The following is a 16,214-nucleotide window of genomic DNA, read 5'->3' as shown; positions in this document are numbered from 1 at the left end:
CACTACGTATTACAAATATACATGAAGGGAAAACATTCACATTAGATCACGCAAAATTGGAAACATACACACTTTCATACTTTTATTTACATGAATATATAGAATAAATACATAGAATAAATAACATAATATATACACATAAATCACAACTCTCTGATTAAATTGGTCTCAGTCAGATAAATCATTAGTCTATCGACCACATCCGGATGTTCGTCACCCAGAAGGGTGGTCTGAGTTAGCGGGAGGCCGCGACCCCGGCAATACGCCGCCAAACGCCGCCTTTCCTCACGATAACACACACAGTGAAGCAGGATGTGCTCGACAGATAGGGTGATATTACATGTGGAACACTGTGGTGGAAAGGTGAAAAAAAACTCCACTTCCTTCGCGGGAACTATTTATATGGTACGTAGCGTATCAGCCAATCAGCCTTCGGAGAAATTGAGGCATGAATGGCAACACTAAATTCATAATCTAAATGTCTCTTGCTGACTAATTTATATAGATATTATTTCTAGCCAATTCTGCTTCTTCTTTTTTTTTTACCAATAATTAAATCATGAAGCCCAAAAAGCTAAAAACAATAGTGAATGATCGCCAGATCCATCAGGATTTACCTCTGCCAGGAAAGTAATTGTAATTGGATCTGAGTACCGGATTCGTCAGGATTCGCCTCAGCCAGCAAGAAATCGTCAGTGGATTCGAATACCAGAGGCTGGTAATCGAATCCTCCTGCCTTGTCGGATCCGGTGGATCCGGATCCAGTACTCGGATCCTGCCCAGCCCTACCTTCCAGACAACTATCTTCTCTTCTTCAGTGACACCCAGCTATCCTCTTCTACACTGAATATCCTCGGCCTGTCCTTTACTTATAATCTAAACTGGAAACTTCACATCTCTTCTCATGCTAAAATAGATTCTATGAAGTTAGGCGTTCTGCGGCGTCTCCGCCAGTTTTTCTCGCATGTTTATGGGGTTTCGCTCACACAGTTTTATAAGATAGGATGGAATCAAAAGCTTTTCGCTTCATCAACTCTCCTCCTCTGACTGACTGTCTTCAGCCTCTTTCTCACCGCCGAAATGCTGCATCGCTTTCTATCTTTTATCGTTATTGTCATGCTAACTGCTCTACTAATCTTGTAATTGCATGCCTCCTCTCCTCCCCCATCCCGCTGCACAAGGCTATCTTCTTCCTCTCACCCCTACTCTGTCTAACTTTCTAATGCAAGAATTAACTAGTACTCATTCATATCTTTCTCTGGTAAACTCTGGAACTCCCTGCCTGTGTCTTTATTTCCAACTTCCTATGACTTAGACTTCATTTAAGAGGCAGGTTTCAAGACATATATCCCGGACTTTTGGCTAACCCTTTCGGATCTATAAGGGGACTGGCAACTAAGTGGGCTTTTTAATTTTTCTTTGACCAGTTTTCACACACACACACACACACACACACACACACACACACACACACACACACACACACACACAGAGTCATCGCCTTTCCCTTATAGATTTCCATGGTGGTGGCAGCTGGCTATGTCTTCGGCTGGCTTCCCTACGCGCTGGTCTGCATGTGGGCTGCCTATGGCGACTACAATAACATTCCCGTAGGTGAGTCTCTCTTCAAATATTTACGTTTTCTTTAATGCTCCATTTTCTCCCTATAATGGATGACTGATGATTTTGTTGAATTCAAAGCTAGATCAGAGTGAGATGATGAGGTACATGGACACTAGAGAGATCAAACAACTAGATAGATGGAGATAGATAGCTAGATAGGGTCCAGGTAGATAGGTAAATAAAAAATGGATATTCGCACGTACCCTCCTGCTGCACTTCATTCAATATCGGTTGGCTGCCTTCATTTTCCGCCTGCCTCTCATCCTTCCCCTCCTCCACTCCTTTTAAGACACGTGTGTAGGCGTCTTTCCCCTACTCCTGTACCGGCCCAGTCACCCCCATCGCCGCCACTGACAGCCTTCACCCACCCTTGCCTCTCCTCTCGCCACACGTACGAAGACAGACTCCTCTCGATCCTCCTTCTCTTCCACGAAAACTATGAAATTAAGAGGATTTTTTAGGCTTTTAGTATTAGAATCTCCTTTATTTTTTTAATCATATTATTTAAAGTAGTTGTTTATGTGTGTATGTTGTTTTATGTGTTTTTGTTTATTTGTTTATTTGTTTTTACGAATGCACATTATTTACGGTTTAACAAAATTTCTTCTCTAATACCGTAGTTTTTACTTTTTTTTTTTTTTGACACTGTTGCCCTGCTAAACTCTCGTCAATATTTCAACGCCAAATTACAAACAGATATTACAGTTTCTTATGAACTTATATAATCGAATACGCCACTGAATACCTAATAACAACTTTAAATACCTTTTACATTACACAAACCTTCATGGCACTATTAGATAAATACTCACTTCTTTCCTTGATTAGTGTGGAAATACGAGCCTCATACAGAGAGAGAGAGAGAGAGAGAGAGAGAGAGAGAGAGAGAGAGAGAGAGAGAGAGAGAGAGACTTTATTTACCACAAACTTGGAAAAAATACTGAAGATGTCGTGGTAATGATACGTGATACAATAACACGCTTTATTAAACCCTTCAGTGTTATGATGCGTTTTTCATATTCATTCTGCTTACTATTTGACGATTTTATACAGCTTTAGAAACTTATGTGGCGATTTAAATAGCGAAGACTGACCATTAATCTTCTGATCTCCATAGACCCTTCCTAATGTAAATAAAATCGGCTAATCATACCCAAAACTCATGGTAAAAATGCGTCCCAGCACTGCAAGGGTTAATCCACACCTTGTCACGCCGCTTACCAGAGATCCGCGTCGGTGCCTCCCTCATCTGCAAGTCCACCACTGCCTACAATCCCTTCATCTATTACTTCATGAGTGAAGGCTTCAGAGCAGACCTTCGATACCTCGGGCGACGGACTGGCTTCACGAGCAGAGCGCCCTCTATCAACACCGGCCAGGCTTCCTATCTCAGCTCCACCAGAAGTAAGCGAGACTGTGGCACTTCCCTTGCAGATCATTGAATGTGTGGAAAGACTGACACTGCGGCAGGGAGGGAAGGTGGAACGAGGTGTCAATCGATATTAAGTGTATTAGAAAAGGAGGAGGATGAGAAAGAGAAGAAGGGAGAGGAGGAGGAGGAGGGAGAAGGAGGAAACGCTCTTGACAGCCTCGCGGTGTGACTTTTCTGTGTTTTTGGGTATGTGTCAGGTCCAGGTTATCAGTGAGACATGAATGGTTAATGTACTGAAATGAGGCACCAATGCACCGAGGCCATAGTGTGTGTGTGTGTGTGTGTGTGTGTGTGTGTGTGTGTGTGTGTGTGTGTGTGTGTGTGTGTGCATGTGTGTGTAATGCCTTAATTAGTCCAGTAACGTAACCCCGCACTTGTCTCCTCCTGTGGTTCAGGCAGCGTGAGGAAGTGGCGAGACAGGCCGCGTGAAAACTCGTGCCTGCTGGCCAGCCGCCGGGAGAACACCTCATGCACACTGGAGACTGTGGCCACACCCGGTTCCATCCTCCCCTCCCCGGACACCACCGATGAGCCGCTGGTCGATCACACCACCATCGCTAGGAGGACCAGCAGCTGCCTCCCGCTGTCCACTTCCAGCCTCCAGCAGCAGTACGCCACTGTGGAGAGGCGCCTGCGCACGCCGCTCTCCTCTGCAGTGCTACTTTCCAACCATGAGTTAATGAACAACGGCCTCGGTCGAGCGCTGCGTTACGGCACAAAATTCCCATGCAGGAGATCCGTGTCCTTCTCGGCGGCGGCGGTGACGGAGGAGTCGTGCAGTGGGGATAACAGCACGCCCGTGACAGTGTTGAGTGACAGGAGAGGCGTGAAGGCTTTCCGCTCCATGTCCTTCTACGAGTTCAGGGACCAGAGGAAGCTGACGGCGACGCAGCTGGACAGGCTTTCCAAGAGGTGTCTGTACATGAACACTCGAGTCTAGCCGCGGGGTGGTGAGTACTGAGCCTGTCCTGTGCTGAGTCATTAGGGAGCCTCACTATAAGATCAGGCATGTTATGGATGAGGGTGATAGGCAGCAATAGATAGGTATGTCTCGTGCAGAGGATCATGTCAAGATTAGGGAACCCTCCAGCTCTCGTTTTCCGGCTTCCTCTTCGCAGCTCTGTCACTAAACTAACATGACGTGTGAATGAAAATATGACCAAAACTAACCTAACTCTGATTTTAACCTAATAAAACATATTCCTAACTTTAATCTATGTTAAGTTAGGTTAAAGTTAGGGTTAGTTTAGTTATGGTTATCATATTTTTATTCACACGTCGTCAGAGTGAAAGAGCTGCGAAGGGGAGCCGGGAAACGAGAAAAAAAAAAAGAGCTGGAGGGTTCGCTATTCTTGACAAGTTGATATGATCCCTTGCAAGACTGCCACGTGGAGGCTTGGTGACTTCTTGCAGCTTCGTGGGTTCTACTTTGTTTGATAGACGTTTACCTTCCGAGACGCCAAATACGGACATCTTAGGAATTAGAGGAAGGTTTGCTGTGTTGGCATCTGTTGCTTAGACCTCATTTCTTTGTAGGAATATATTTGGAGTATTTTATAAAAGGAAACGCTCGTTGTTATACACTGTACTAAGGTGATGAGTTATAGAATGAATATTTCAGAGAGAGTTAATGCGGAATACGTTGTTGGATTATGTAAAAAAAATAATAATAAGATAAGGAAACATTTTTATATTGAAAGAATTTTGCTCTCGAAACTATATATTTTTTTTTTTTTTTTTTTTTTTTACATTACAAGGGCACTGGCCAAGGGCAAACAAAGTGTTGGAAAAAAAAATCCCGCTGGTTGCCAGGCCCTGTTAAAGAAAAGTAGAAAGAGAAAAACAAAAAATCTAAAAGGAGGGTCCAGTTAACGTAAGAGGTGTCTTGACACTCCTCTTTTGAAAGAGTTTAAGTCATAGGCAGGTGGAAATACAGACACAGGTAGAGAGTTCCAGAGTTTACCAGTGTAGGGAATGAAGGAGTGAAGATACTGGTTAACTCTTGCATTAGGAAGATGGACAGAATAGGGATGAGAAGAAGTAGAGAGTCTTGTGCAGCGAGGCCGCAGGAGGGGAAGGCATGCAGTTAGCAAGTTCAGAAGAGCAGACAGCATGAAAACAGCGGTAGAAGACAGATAAAGATGCAACATTGCGGCGGTGACTTAAAGAATCAAGACAGTCAGTTAGAGGAGAAGAGTTGATAAGACGAAAAGCTTTAGATTCCACCTTGTTTAGTAAAGCTGTGTGTGGATCCCCAGACATGAGAGCCATACTCCATACACGGGCGGATAAGGCCCTTGTACAGAGCAAGCAGCTGGGAGGAGAGAAAAATGGACGAAGACGCCATAGGACACCTAACTTCTTGGAAGCTGATTTAGCAAGAGTAGAGATGTGAAATTTCCAGTTTAGATTTTTAGTGAAGGATAGACCGAGTGTGTTTAATGTAGAGGAGAGGGGAAGTTGAGTGTTATTGAAGAAGAGAGGATAGTTGTCTGGAAGGTTATGTCGAGTAGATAGTTGTAGAAATTGAGTTTTTGAGGCATTGAACAAAACCAGGTTTTCTCTGCCCCAATCAGAAACAAGTGAAAGATCAGAAGTTAGGCGTCCTATAGCATCTCGCCTTGAGTCATTTAATTGTTGTTGGGTGTGACATGAAGAAAACATTGACTTAACATCATTCACACTGATAGATAACTCATTCAATGTTATGAACGTGCTTTGCTAACATTCAAAATACAAAAAAATAAAATGGTTTACGAACAGAGAGAGAGAGAGCAACAGGCGGTTAAAATTATCCAAGTTTCTCATTCAGACTCATTGAAGTGACTAGTACGCAAATAAGTCTAAAAATTGGTTATTGTTAGATGAAGCATTGTCCAGTCTTGCCCCACACGCCAGGTCTCCTCAGCCCCGTGTCTCCAGTGAAGGCTGTCCCTGAGTCTCGCTTTGGGCGAAGACCTTCACTCGATTTTTATGTCCCGTACTTAAAAAGAAATAACATGACTGGCCATTCTTTTGTTGCGTGTGTGTGTGTGTGTGTGTGTGTGTGTGTGTGTGTGTGTGTGTGTGTGTGTGTGTGTGTGTGTGTGTGTGTGTGTGTGTATGAGTGTGTGTCAGTTGTCTCGTGAAAAATGCTTTGTCCTCTACCTTTGTATTGAGAGAGAGAGAGAGAGAGAGAGAGAGAGAGAGAGAGAGAGAGAGAGAGAGAGAGAATAAGATGATAATTCACCAAAGATCAATATTGATTTAAGAAAGTCAATTTAATGAAAACTCTATTAATAGTAAATAAAACTTAACCAGGGAAAAGGGAGAAAATATTTACATGATTATATTCTAAAGTGCCATCAACATTTACTCAGTTACTTCTGCATTAACCCGTTCAGTACCAAGCCACGTTTTCATATTCATTCTGGTTACTATTTGGTGATTTTATACAGATTCAGATACTTATGTGGGGATTGAAATAGTGAAGACTTTGGCCGTTGATCCTTTGACTTCCATAGACCGTTCCTAATGTAAATAAAATCGTGTCATCATACCGATAAATCATGGTATAAATGCGTCTCAGTACTGAAGGGGTTAAGGATGCTGCGGAGATCACGTGGCGGCACAATCATGAGTCACTTGTTTATCCCTTACAGAGGCGATGGTTAGTACTGAGCGTCGACCAAACAGGAAGGTTAACGTGTGTTGGATTGAGGAAGACAAGGCGAGGAAGTCTCTCCCCGCGTGAAGCACCACCAACAAAAACACGCCGCCATGTGACATTCCTCGCAGCACCTTGAATCACACTACACTAATTAGCAACAACAATAACAATAGCAACATCACCAATAAACTTATACAAGGAAGTCTCTCCCCCGTGAAGCAACAACAACAACAACAACAACAATAAAGCATGATGTGACTTGTTGCGGCGCCTCCTCTCACCACAACAATTAGCAACAAGAACATCAAGAACATCAGCAACAAGTCCAAGAGAAATGCGACGAATTATGAAGCCCTTGAACCACAGGAAGCGATGTTAAGTGCTCATCCTCACTTTTAATCACCACAGCTGCGCCTCTCTCTTCCCCTCCCTCGCCCTCACGCCTTGACTACTCCCAAAATAAGAAAAATATGTTATGTAGGCCTCGTTGATAAGTTTTCTCTGTGTATTTAGACCCTAAGTAGCATAACATTCACTTGGAAACACTTTTGGTTAATGATAGAAGCGTGTTTGTAGCGGCGTCAATCACAAAGCACTTTAAAAATCAGTGGGCCGCTTGTACCCACCATGAGTCACCGTGTGGCGAGGTGGAGGAAGGAGTACAGGAAGCCCTATCATGGAGGTGTGTTTGCCAAGCGTGTTAGTGGTGCCAACTTGACCAAGGTCTTGGCGGCGGCAGTACACGGCTGCTCCCGCGCTCAGAGTATTCATCAACAACTAGTCCGCGGAGAGAAAGTCCCGCAATAACCAAAAAAAAAATGAGAGGAGGAAAGAGGAAGAGAGAGAGAGAGAGAGAGAGAGAGAGAGAGAGAGAGAAAACAACGAGGAGGAGGAGGAGGAGGAGGAGGAGAGGGCAGGTGAGCGTCGTTCCACCTGGTCTGGGCGGCGCCACCCTTTGACCCTTGACTCCAGGTGTCTCCACACAACATCGACCCTTCCCACTCCTATCTGATCTCCCGCAGCGCAGCACCCCGACCCTCAATGCGGCGCCCACAATCACGGCGCCCACAAAGCCTTGCAGCTCTGGTGGTGTAAGGAATTTAATATACTTTGGTTCCCTTTCGCGTCGCAGTGAGAGTAGTGGGAGTGCAATGTGGCGCGTGAGTGAAGCCAAGTGGAGTGAGTGTAAGGTTGTGGCGCGGCTGGAGTGCCTCACTGCCTGGCCCGTGGTGCGGCACACAATACCCGGCAACAGGTGGAGTCTGGCCCGCTTCTCGCCACACAGCGCCACCACCAACACTTCACCGCAACACTCACACCTGCACCACAATGTTATCGCCGATAGTGCCCGGGTATCCATTATTTCAACTCTTCTGCATGTTTACAACTAAGCTAGACACGAATATCCCAGACTGATTTATGAGAGAAAAAAAGGAAGGAAGTTTGGTGAAGTGGACTCCGTGAGGGTATCATGGTCAATCCAGCAAGATGCCCGTCTCTTCCTCCTCAGAGCGTGGCCAGTGCTCGCAGTGATCAGGCGGTGCCGTGGTGGTGCAGGTACGCAGCCCTACCCCCTTCCCCTCCCTGCACGCCTCGCACGCCTCCCAGTCCTCTTCCTCCCTCCAATGTAAACAGTGGCGCTGGGGGAAAGCTAACAGGAAGTGTCCCTGCTCGCTATGACTCGCGTTAAGCCTCACACCTCATGAGGCTTGGCCCGAGGCGGAGGTACCTTCACTGATAGCGTGTTGGCGCGGCCTGTGATAAGAGTGAGTGACGCGCCGACCTCGCCCGTCTACTCCAGGTTTACTCGCACGGGAAGCCAAAGGATCGTTACTTCAGGAGCGTGCAGATCTCCCTCAAGGTTTATTCGCTGCGGCCCGAGGGTCAGCTGTGCGCCCCAAGTGACTGTCAGAAGATTGCTTGCGAACCGTTATCTCCATCGTCACTGCCATCTCCTGTACTCCCCTCAAGATGTGTAGGAACCAGCAGCGGTCTCAGGCGAGTAAGTATAACATTGTCTTCCACATTACCTTTGTACTTTGTGCTTCGAAGAGATCTCAAGTCCCCTCTGAGTGTGTGACATTAGTTGTATTCCCTTGTTTTGCCTCCATAGCCATTCATATCACGACAACCGCCACAACACCACCAGTGACATCAGACACCACACCACCCCTGCTGACGTCACTGTAAATCACAATACATCACAGTAAACAGAATATGCCCACTACAACATTCATGCATCACTACCATCACCACCATTACCATCACCTCCACCACTATCATCACCCCTACCATCACCACCACCATAGGCAGCAAAACCAAAATAAAAGCAACGGAGCATAAATTATGAACATCACCACTACTATTACACACACCACCACCACCACCACCACCACCACCACCACCTCTAATGCCTTTCATCCCACACCATGAAGGAGGAGGCGAGGAAGTACAAGGCGAGGAAAAGTCCCCGCCACCACCACCATCACCTCCAACATCAGGACGATCGCCTCTACAACAACAGCAACAAAGACGACGACTCTACCAGCACCGACATTTGCAACACCAGCAGCAACACACCAAACTACGAGTGGTGGTGTTAGGAGCTCCGGGCGTCGGTAAATCAGGTCAGTAATAGTAGTAGTAGTAGTAGTAGTAGTAGTAGTAGTAGAGTAGTAGTTGTTGTTGTGGTAGAAGTAGTAGTAGTAGTAGCAGCGGTGGTTATAATAGTAGTAGTTGTGGTGGTGTGGTGGTAATGGGAAGAATAATAATAGTAGTAGTAATATTGGTAGTGGTGGTGGTGGTAGTAATAGTTGTTGTTGTCGTAATAATTGTAGAGATGTAAACAGAAACAATAAACATAAAACAAACTCAAACAAACACAAATATATAAAAAAGCAACACTAAGAAACAAGAAACACCCCACAAAAAAAAAACACAAACAAGATTTCCAACCAAACACTAAAAAAAAAAAAAAAAAAAAAACACACACACACACACACTCTTAATTTGACCTCAATACAACCACAGCAAAAGGAGCAAATTAACCAATTGACCCGAGGGAAACAGATCATGGCCCGTATTCTGAAACGCTTCTACACCGGATTATTTTAAGAGGCTGTAGTTGATGGTACGATAGTTTTTAAGGGTGTTTGTACGGTTTAAGTGACAGATTAATCAAAGTTTTATAATGTCAAAAAGAGAAATGCATGTGAAAACCCTGGTAATCATCTCTTTCGCCTTTGAAAACATTCGTGGTGAGAGAGTGAAGCGTTCCTGCATGCGTTTATACGGTTTAAGTGACAGATTTACCAAACTTTTATATCATCAACAATCGAAACGCATGTGGAAACCCTGATAATCATCTATCTAGCCTTTGAAAACAGTCGTGGTGAGGGAATGAAGCGTTCCTGTATGCGTCTGTACGGTTTAAGTGACAGATTAACCAAAGTTTTTATATTATCAACAACCCTGCTAATCATCTCTCTAGCCTTTGAAAACAGTTGTGGTGAGGGAGTGAAATAATCCTGTATGTGAGCGGGAGTGAGGGAGTGAGTGTTATGACCAGGAGGAGGATGTGAGAGGAGATTGAGATGAGGAAGAGGATGGTGGCGGTATACAAGGCTGAGGCGGAAGGAGTTTTGCCTTATAAAGAGAGTGACTCATCTTCCTGGTAAGGTGTTAGTGGCCCTGGGAGTAAGTGCCGAGTAATTACACCCCGGTGGGCCACAGGGGGAGGGAAGAGGGAGGTGATAGAGGAGAGGAAGGAGGAAGGGTGTGAGGGGGAAAGGGTTAGCTAAGAGAGAGGTATCATGTTTGATCTCTTCACTTCGGTATTGTCACAAAGGAGAATCAAGGACCTGAACACACACACACACACACACACACACACACACACACACACACACACACACACACACACACACACACACACACACACACACACACACACACAGGAAGATGATAATGACATTTTTTTTATTTCTCTTTATCTGAACGAATAGGTTTTTTCCACCTCATATCACCACATTTATCTGTCCTATCAGAACAGCTCTCCCTATCTAGCAGTCTTATCGGTAGTAACCATTATCAACTTGTAACGTGTTTTCAGGTACACTCATGTCAGTTGTCAGTATCACATTTTCAGTTTTTTTATTTAGCTTTATGTAAGAGGGAAAAACTGGCTCATGGCAACATAAAACGAACAATAAAAGCCCACTTACTTGCCAGTTCCCCTGCAGGCTGCCATTTTAAAGTGAAAAGGAAGACTTGCATGAATCAGAATATATTAAACTTTATATATTTATTTATTGCCATCTAGTAAATTAATTGTCTCCTGTACCTCCTCCTCCTCCTCCTCCTCCTCCTCCTCCTCCTCCTGACAGCACTGACGGTCCGGTACCTGACGCGGCGGTACATCAGCGAGTACCGGCGCGCAGTGAACCTTTTGTATCGTCACACCATTTGTCTCGACGATGTCACCTCCCACGTGGAGATCCTGGACGTGTCGCAGAGAGGGGTGAGACACACACACACACACACACACACACACGAGCATCAAAAAAGAGCGGGAAGAGACAGAAAAACAAAGGTCCTCGGATGATGCCAGTTTATACTTACACACACACACATACATACATACATACATACATACATACATACATACATATATACATACACTTGAGAGACTTGGCACTACATAGATATAAGCTGAAATTTGATTAGAGATACAAACAAGTTAAAAAAAAAATCTATCACGCATTTTTACTCATTCTTGCACATTACTGACGCTAACCAGTCTTTCTTCCCGTGTGCGTGCGTGTGTGTATGTGTGTGTGTGGAGCAGAAGGAGCACGTCTTAGCCTCCCACGCACGCTGGGGGGAAGGTTTCATCGTGGTGTACTCTGTGGATGACGCCTCGACCTTCATGGAGGCGCGGGTCATTCTGGACGCCCTACAGCGAGCGAAGGCGCCGCTGTATGTGCCCGCCGTGCTGCTGGCCAACAAGCAAGACCTGGACGCCGGACGACAGGTGAGCTAGGCAGGTGAAGGCGTGTGCAGGTCAGGGTGAGGTAGTGTGGGCAGGGAAGGAAGAAGTGTGGTTAAGGGAGGAAGAGTTGTAGAGAGGGGAGGAAGAGTGTGGGTAGGAGAGGAAGAGTGTGGACAGGGGAGGAAGAGTGTATAGGCAGGGGAGAAAGAGTGTGGGCAGGGGAGGAAGAGTTGTAGGCAGGGGAGAAAGAGTGTGGGCAGGGGAGAAAGAGTGTGGGCAGGGGAGGAAGAGATGTGAGCAGGTGAGGAGGGAGAGTGTGTGCAAGGGAGGAATATGTGTGGGCAGGGGAGGAAGCTGTGTGGGCAGGGGAGGAAGATGTATAGCTAGGGGAGGAAGAGGTGTGGGTAGGGGAGAAAAAGAGTGTGAGTAGAGAAGGAAGAGTATGGCCAGGGAGGGAAAGAGGTGTGAAGGAGAACAGACAAACACTACCAAAACACCGCCACTTCATTCAAAAGGCTCTAGTTGAAGTGGCACGGGTTTTAAGTGTTTATTTGCCATCTTAGTGACAGATCAACATTATTTCTACATTATTAACAGGAGAAACAGTCTTGAGAACCCGCCTAACCGTCTCTGTGGCCTGTGAAAATCGTAATGAAAGAGCACAGCGTTTCAGAATAGACTAGATATTCAAACGATACTTTTTTTAGTGCATGTACAGTGATAAAAAGCCGTAATGAAAGAGCAAAACGTTTCAGGAAGGACTAGATATATACAAACGATACTTTTTTTAGTGTGCATAGTGATAACAGACCGTAGTGAAAGAGCAGAGCGTTTCAGAAAGGACTAGATATTTAAGCGATACTTTCTTGAGTGTGTATAGTGATAACAAGCCACTGAACCTCCACAGGTGTCAGTGGAGGAAGGCCAGGCACTCTCCCTTCAACACGGGTGCCAGTTCCACGAGGTGAGTGCCGCAGAGAGTCACGTGGGCATCACCATCGCCTTCCAGTCCTTGTTGAGGGAGACTCGTTCACTCCGGCAGGCGCGTGCACTTCCCCGCCAGCATCGACTCTCCATCGTGGCTGTGTCCAGGTATATGTAGTCACCTTGGCATACCTGTGTTACATACCGAAACACAGCCGCTACACACCTGCACTCCACACCTGAACAGCTGCTAAACACAACCGCTAATTAGTTAGTTAGCTTATTGACAAAATAAATGTGCATACAATATCATATGAAAACAAAATATTACATTCCTTCACACAGCCGCTATACACACAGCCGCTACACACCCAAGCATAGCAGCAACACACCAAAACACAGCCGCTACACACCCAAACACAGCCGCTACACACCCAAACACAGCCGCTACACACCGAAACACAGCCGCAACACACCGAAACACAGCCGCAACACACCCAAACACAGCCGCAACACACCCAAACACAGCCGCAACACACCGAAACACAGCCACTACACACCCAAACACAGCCGCAACACACCGAAACACAGCCGCAACACACCGAAACACAGCCGGTACACACTCAAACAACTGGTACACACAAGCGCTACACACAGCTACTACACACCTAAACAGGGTATCTACACACTCAGACAAAGCCGCTACACACATAAGCTCTCACACTGATGTTCTTTGCTACACTACCACACTACACTCCCTTCATCCCGACCATCTCCTGCCACCACTCCACCACTCACGCCGATTAACCACATTTACAACCACACCAAGTAAGAAAAGTAGTGAAAATGTTGAAAAAATTATGCTCAATCGTAAAAAAAAAAAACTTGCCTTGGAATGAAGCGCCGTGCTAATCCCAATCTTGCCTCACCAGGATGATTGGCTCCCTGATTGGTCGAGGCTGGGACACCCCCTCGCCCCCCCTCCGCCCTACCCTGGTGGTGCCGCAGCCTCAGAAGAGAATACTGAGGAGGAAGGATAAGAACAGATCCTCCAATAGTTTGTAGGACTCTCTCTCTCTCTCTCTCTCTCTCTCTCTCTCTCTCTCTCTCTCTCTCTCTCTCTGGGTTAGATCATGGACGTAGGAAGAAGGAAGAAACGGAGGAGGAGGTTGAGGAAGTTACATTCGGAAATAAAGTGTGTGTGTGTGTGTGTGTGTGTGTGTGTGTGTGTGTGTGTGTGTGTGTGTGTGTGTGTGTGTGAGCGCTAGTTTTAAAATAGAAACGAGGCAAGAAAGCAGGATTTCATAATTTTCGTTATTTATTTTATTCCTGATTTCTTCTTTTTCTTTTTTTCTATATTATTTCCATCGTCTCATATTTATACTTGCTCTTTTACCGTCTTCCTTATTTCCTCCTCATTCTCCCCCTCCCGTTCTCTTTATCCTCCTCCTCCTCTCCTCCTCCTCCTCCTCCTCCTCCTCCTCCTCCTCCTCCTCCTCCTCCTCCTCCTCCTCCCTCCTCCTCCTCCTCCTCCTCCTCCTCCTCCTCCTCCTCCTCCTCCTCCTCCTCCTTCTCCTTCTCCTCTGTTTGTACAAATCCACTGAACATTAGAAAGGGATGTTTGTAGCAATCTCGTGTATAGTTCAAGAAAAGTGTGTATTATTTTTCTATGTATGACTAATAGTGTTCCCAGTAAAGAGTTTTGGATCATGCTGGGATTCTGTCACCTTAACCACATGATGTCAGGGATCGTGTTTCTGTGCTCACGTGTTCTCAGGTGATGAAAGTACCACACCAAGAATCCATGACACTTAAGACCTTATTCTGAAACACTTTGCTCTCTCCCCACGACTATTTTCCAAGGCCACAGAGAATATTAACGAGGTTTTCAAGAGTGTTTCTACAATTAATAGTGTAGAAATCTTGTCACTCTGCCTCTAGAAACGTAAAAATGCCTTAACTCCTTCAGTATCATGACACTTTTTCATATTCATTCTGGTTACTATTTGGTGATTTTATACAGCTTCAGAAACTTATGTGGGGGGATTCAAATAGTGAAAACTGTGGCTATTGATCTTCTGACCTCCATAGACTAGTCCTATATCAATAAAATCGTCTAATCACACCCAAAACTCATGGTACAAATGCGTCTCAGTACCGAACAGGTAAATTGAAACCATATTCTGAAACACTGCTGTCTCACCATGACTATTTTCCAAGGCCACAGAGATGATTAGCGGGATTTTCAAAAGTTTTTCTCCAGTTAATAGTGTAGAAATCTTGCCACTCTCCCTCTAGAACGGTAAAAGTACCTTAAAAAATTCTTGTAAATTTAGATAAAGCCTCTTAAAATAGTGGAGGTGAAGTACAGAAGTGTCGTATCAATTCTGAAACACTTCTACGCCACATTCTTACTTTCATGCACCAAATAAACTCAACTGTCCTGAAGAATCACAGTAATACAATGAACTTCCCTATAACAAGAGTAGAACAGTCGTTATCATAGCCAGATCCAGGTATGTATTCACCAGTCTACCTATTCAAACGTCTATATACAAACACACATGCTTGTCCTCCACATCCTCCTATCATCATTATGGGAGTCTCCTTTTTTATTATCTGTTCCACTTATTTACGGACCACCACCTCAGTAGGCCTTTTTTTTCTAACACCAGTTTTTGTTGCCCTTGGTCATTTCTCCTTCTTACATTAAAAAAAAATAATAATGAACCTTCGTAAATTTTTTTTTATATTTATTTCTTCACACACACACACACACACACACACACACACACACACACACACAGCTCACTGCCATCACTAACGAGGCACTAAACCTATCAAGGTGCCGAACTAAAAAACTGAATCCGTTCGACACAAGGCAAGGAAGGGCTAAGTCAACGAGTACAGATGACTTTTATACTCGTTGGGCTAAGTTGTTGCGTGGCGGGACTGCGGTGAACTGTGGTGAGTAGAGCGTTACTGCCTGGGTGTCCTTCACTGTGCTTCACAAACAGATGTGTTAGTATTATGTACACTTTTTTTTAAACCCTCAGAACGTGCGTGTGTAGAGGACTGTGTGTTTGTGGAACTTCGGGACGAGTTAGGAGGGAACACATGTTCGTGGCGCAGAAGTGAAAGAAGACTCCTGTGATGATGGAACCAGTATGTTGGAACGCAGTAAGTTTTTTTTTTTTTTTTTATGTAAGAGAGGAGTACAGGCCAAGGACAACAAAAATATAAAGAAAAAAAGCCCACTCAGTTGCCTAGGCCTTTTTTTTCTGTATAATTCATTTCTGGGGTCCCAGAAGTGTTCTGTTTTCCCTCACCAACTCTTAACATCTTCTCTACACCTGGAGACCACATTTTCAAATCTTACTCCGTGACGTCACAACGTAAATTAAATCGCAAATTGACTGAACAACAACAACAACATCGGAAAGTCTAACGATTGGCAATTTCAGCTGCAAATTGGCACGTGTGAACCCGCCTTTAAGGCTAGTATTCTCAAACTTTTCTGTGCTTCATCTCCACTATTTCAAAAGGCTTTCATTTAAATTTACACGATTTTTTTTCAGGTGTCTACGGTTCTAGAC

The 16,214-nt window shown here is 44.9% G+C and overlaps 2 protein-coding genes across 2 annotated transcripts in view; both read left to right on the top strand.

Moving 5' to 3' along the window:
* LOC123506369 (opsin-3-like) overlaps positions 1-7,411 on the top strand; it is a 34,444-nt gene extending 27,033 nt beyond the window's left edge. Inside the window, exons 7-10 of the mRNA XM_045258436.1 lie at positions 1,515-1,614; positions 2,848-3,027; positions 3,451-4,005; positions 6,697-7,411. Coding sequence (XP_045114371.1) covers positions 1,515-1,614; positions 2,848-3,027; positions 3,451-3,995 — 825 coding nt within the window. The 3' untranslated portion in view covers positions 3,996-4,005; positions 6,697-7,411. The remainder of the gene's footprint in view (positions 1-1,514; positions 1,615-2,847; positions 3,028-3,450; positions 4,006-6,696) is intronic.
* Positions 7,412-7,596: 185 nt separating this feature from the next.
* Positions 7,597-14,328, top strand: LOC123506370 (ras-related and estrogen-regulated growth inhibitor-like). The gene is made up of 6 exons (XM_045258437.1): positions 7,597-8,706; positions 9,140-9,331; positions 11,090-11,223; positions 11,551-11,736; positions 12,602-12,786; positions 13,551-14,328. The coding sequence occupies exons 1-6, from the start codon at positions 8,676-8,678 to the stop codon at positions 13,681-13,683; spliced, it is 861 nt and encodes a 286-aa protein (XP_045114372.1). The 5' UTR covers positions 7,597-8,675; the 3' UTR covers positions 13,684-14,328.
* Positions 14,329-16,214: the final 1,886 nt, after the last annotated feature.

Source organism: Portunus trituberculatus, chromosome 19, assembly GCF_017591435.1.
Source record: "Portunus trituberculatus isolate SZX2019 chromosome 19, ASM1759143v1, whole genome shotgun sequence".
In the NCBI taxonomy this organism is placed as follows: Eukaryota; Metazoa; Arthropoda; class Malacostraca; order Decapoda; family Portunidae; genus Portunus; species Portunus trituberculatus.
This window is presented reverse-complemented; position numbering and strand designations above follow the sequence as displayed.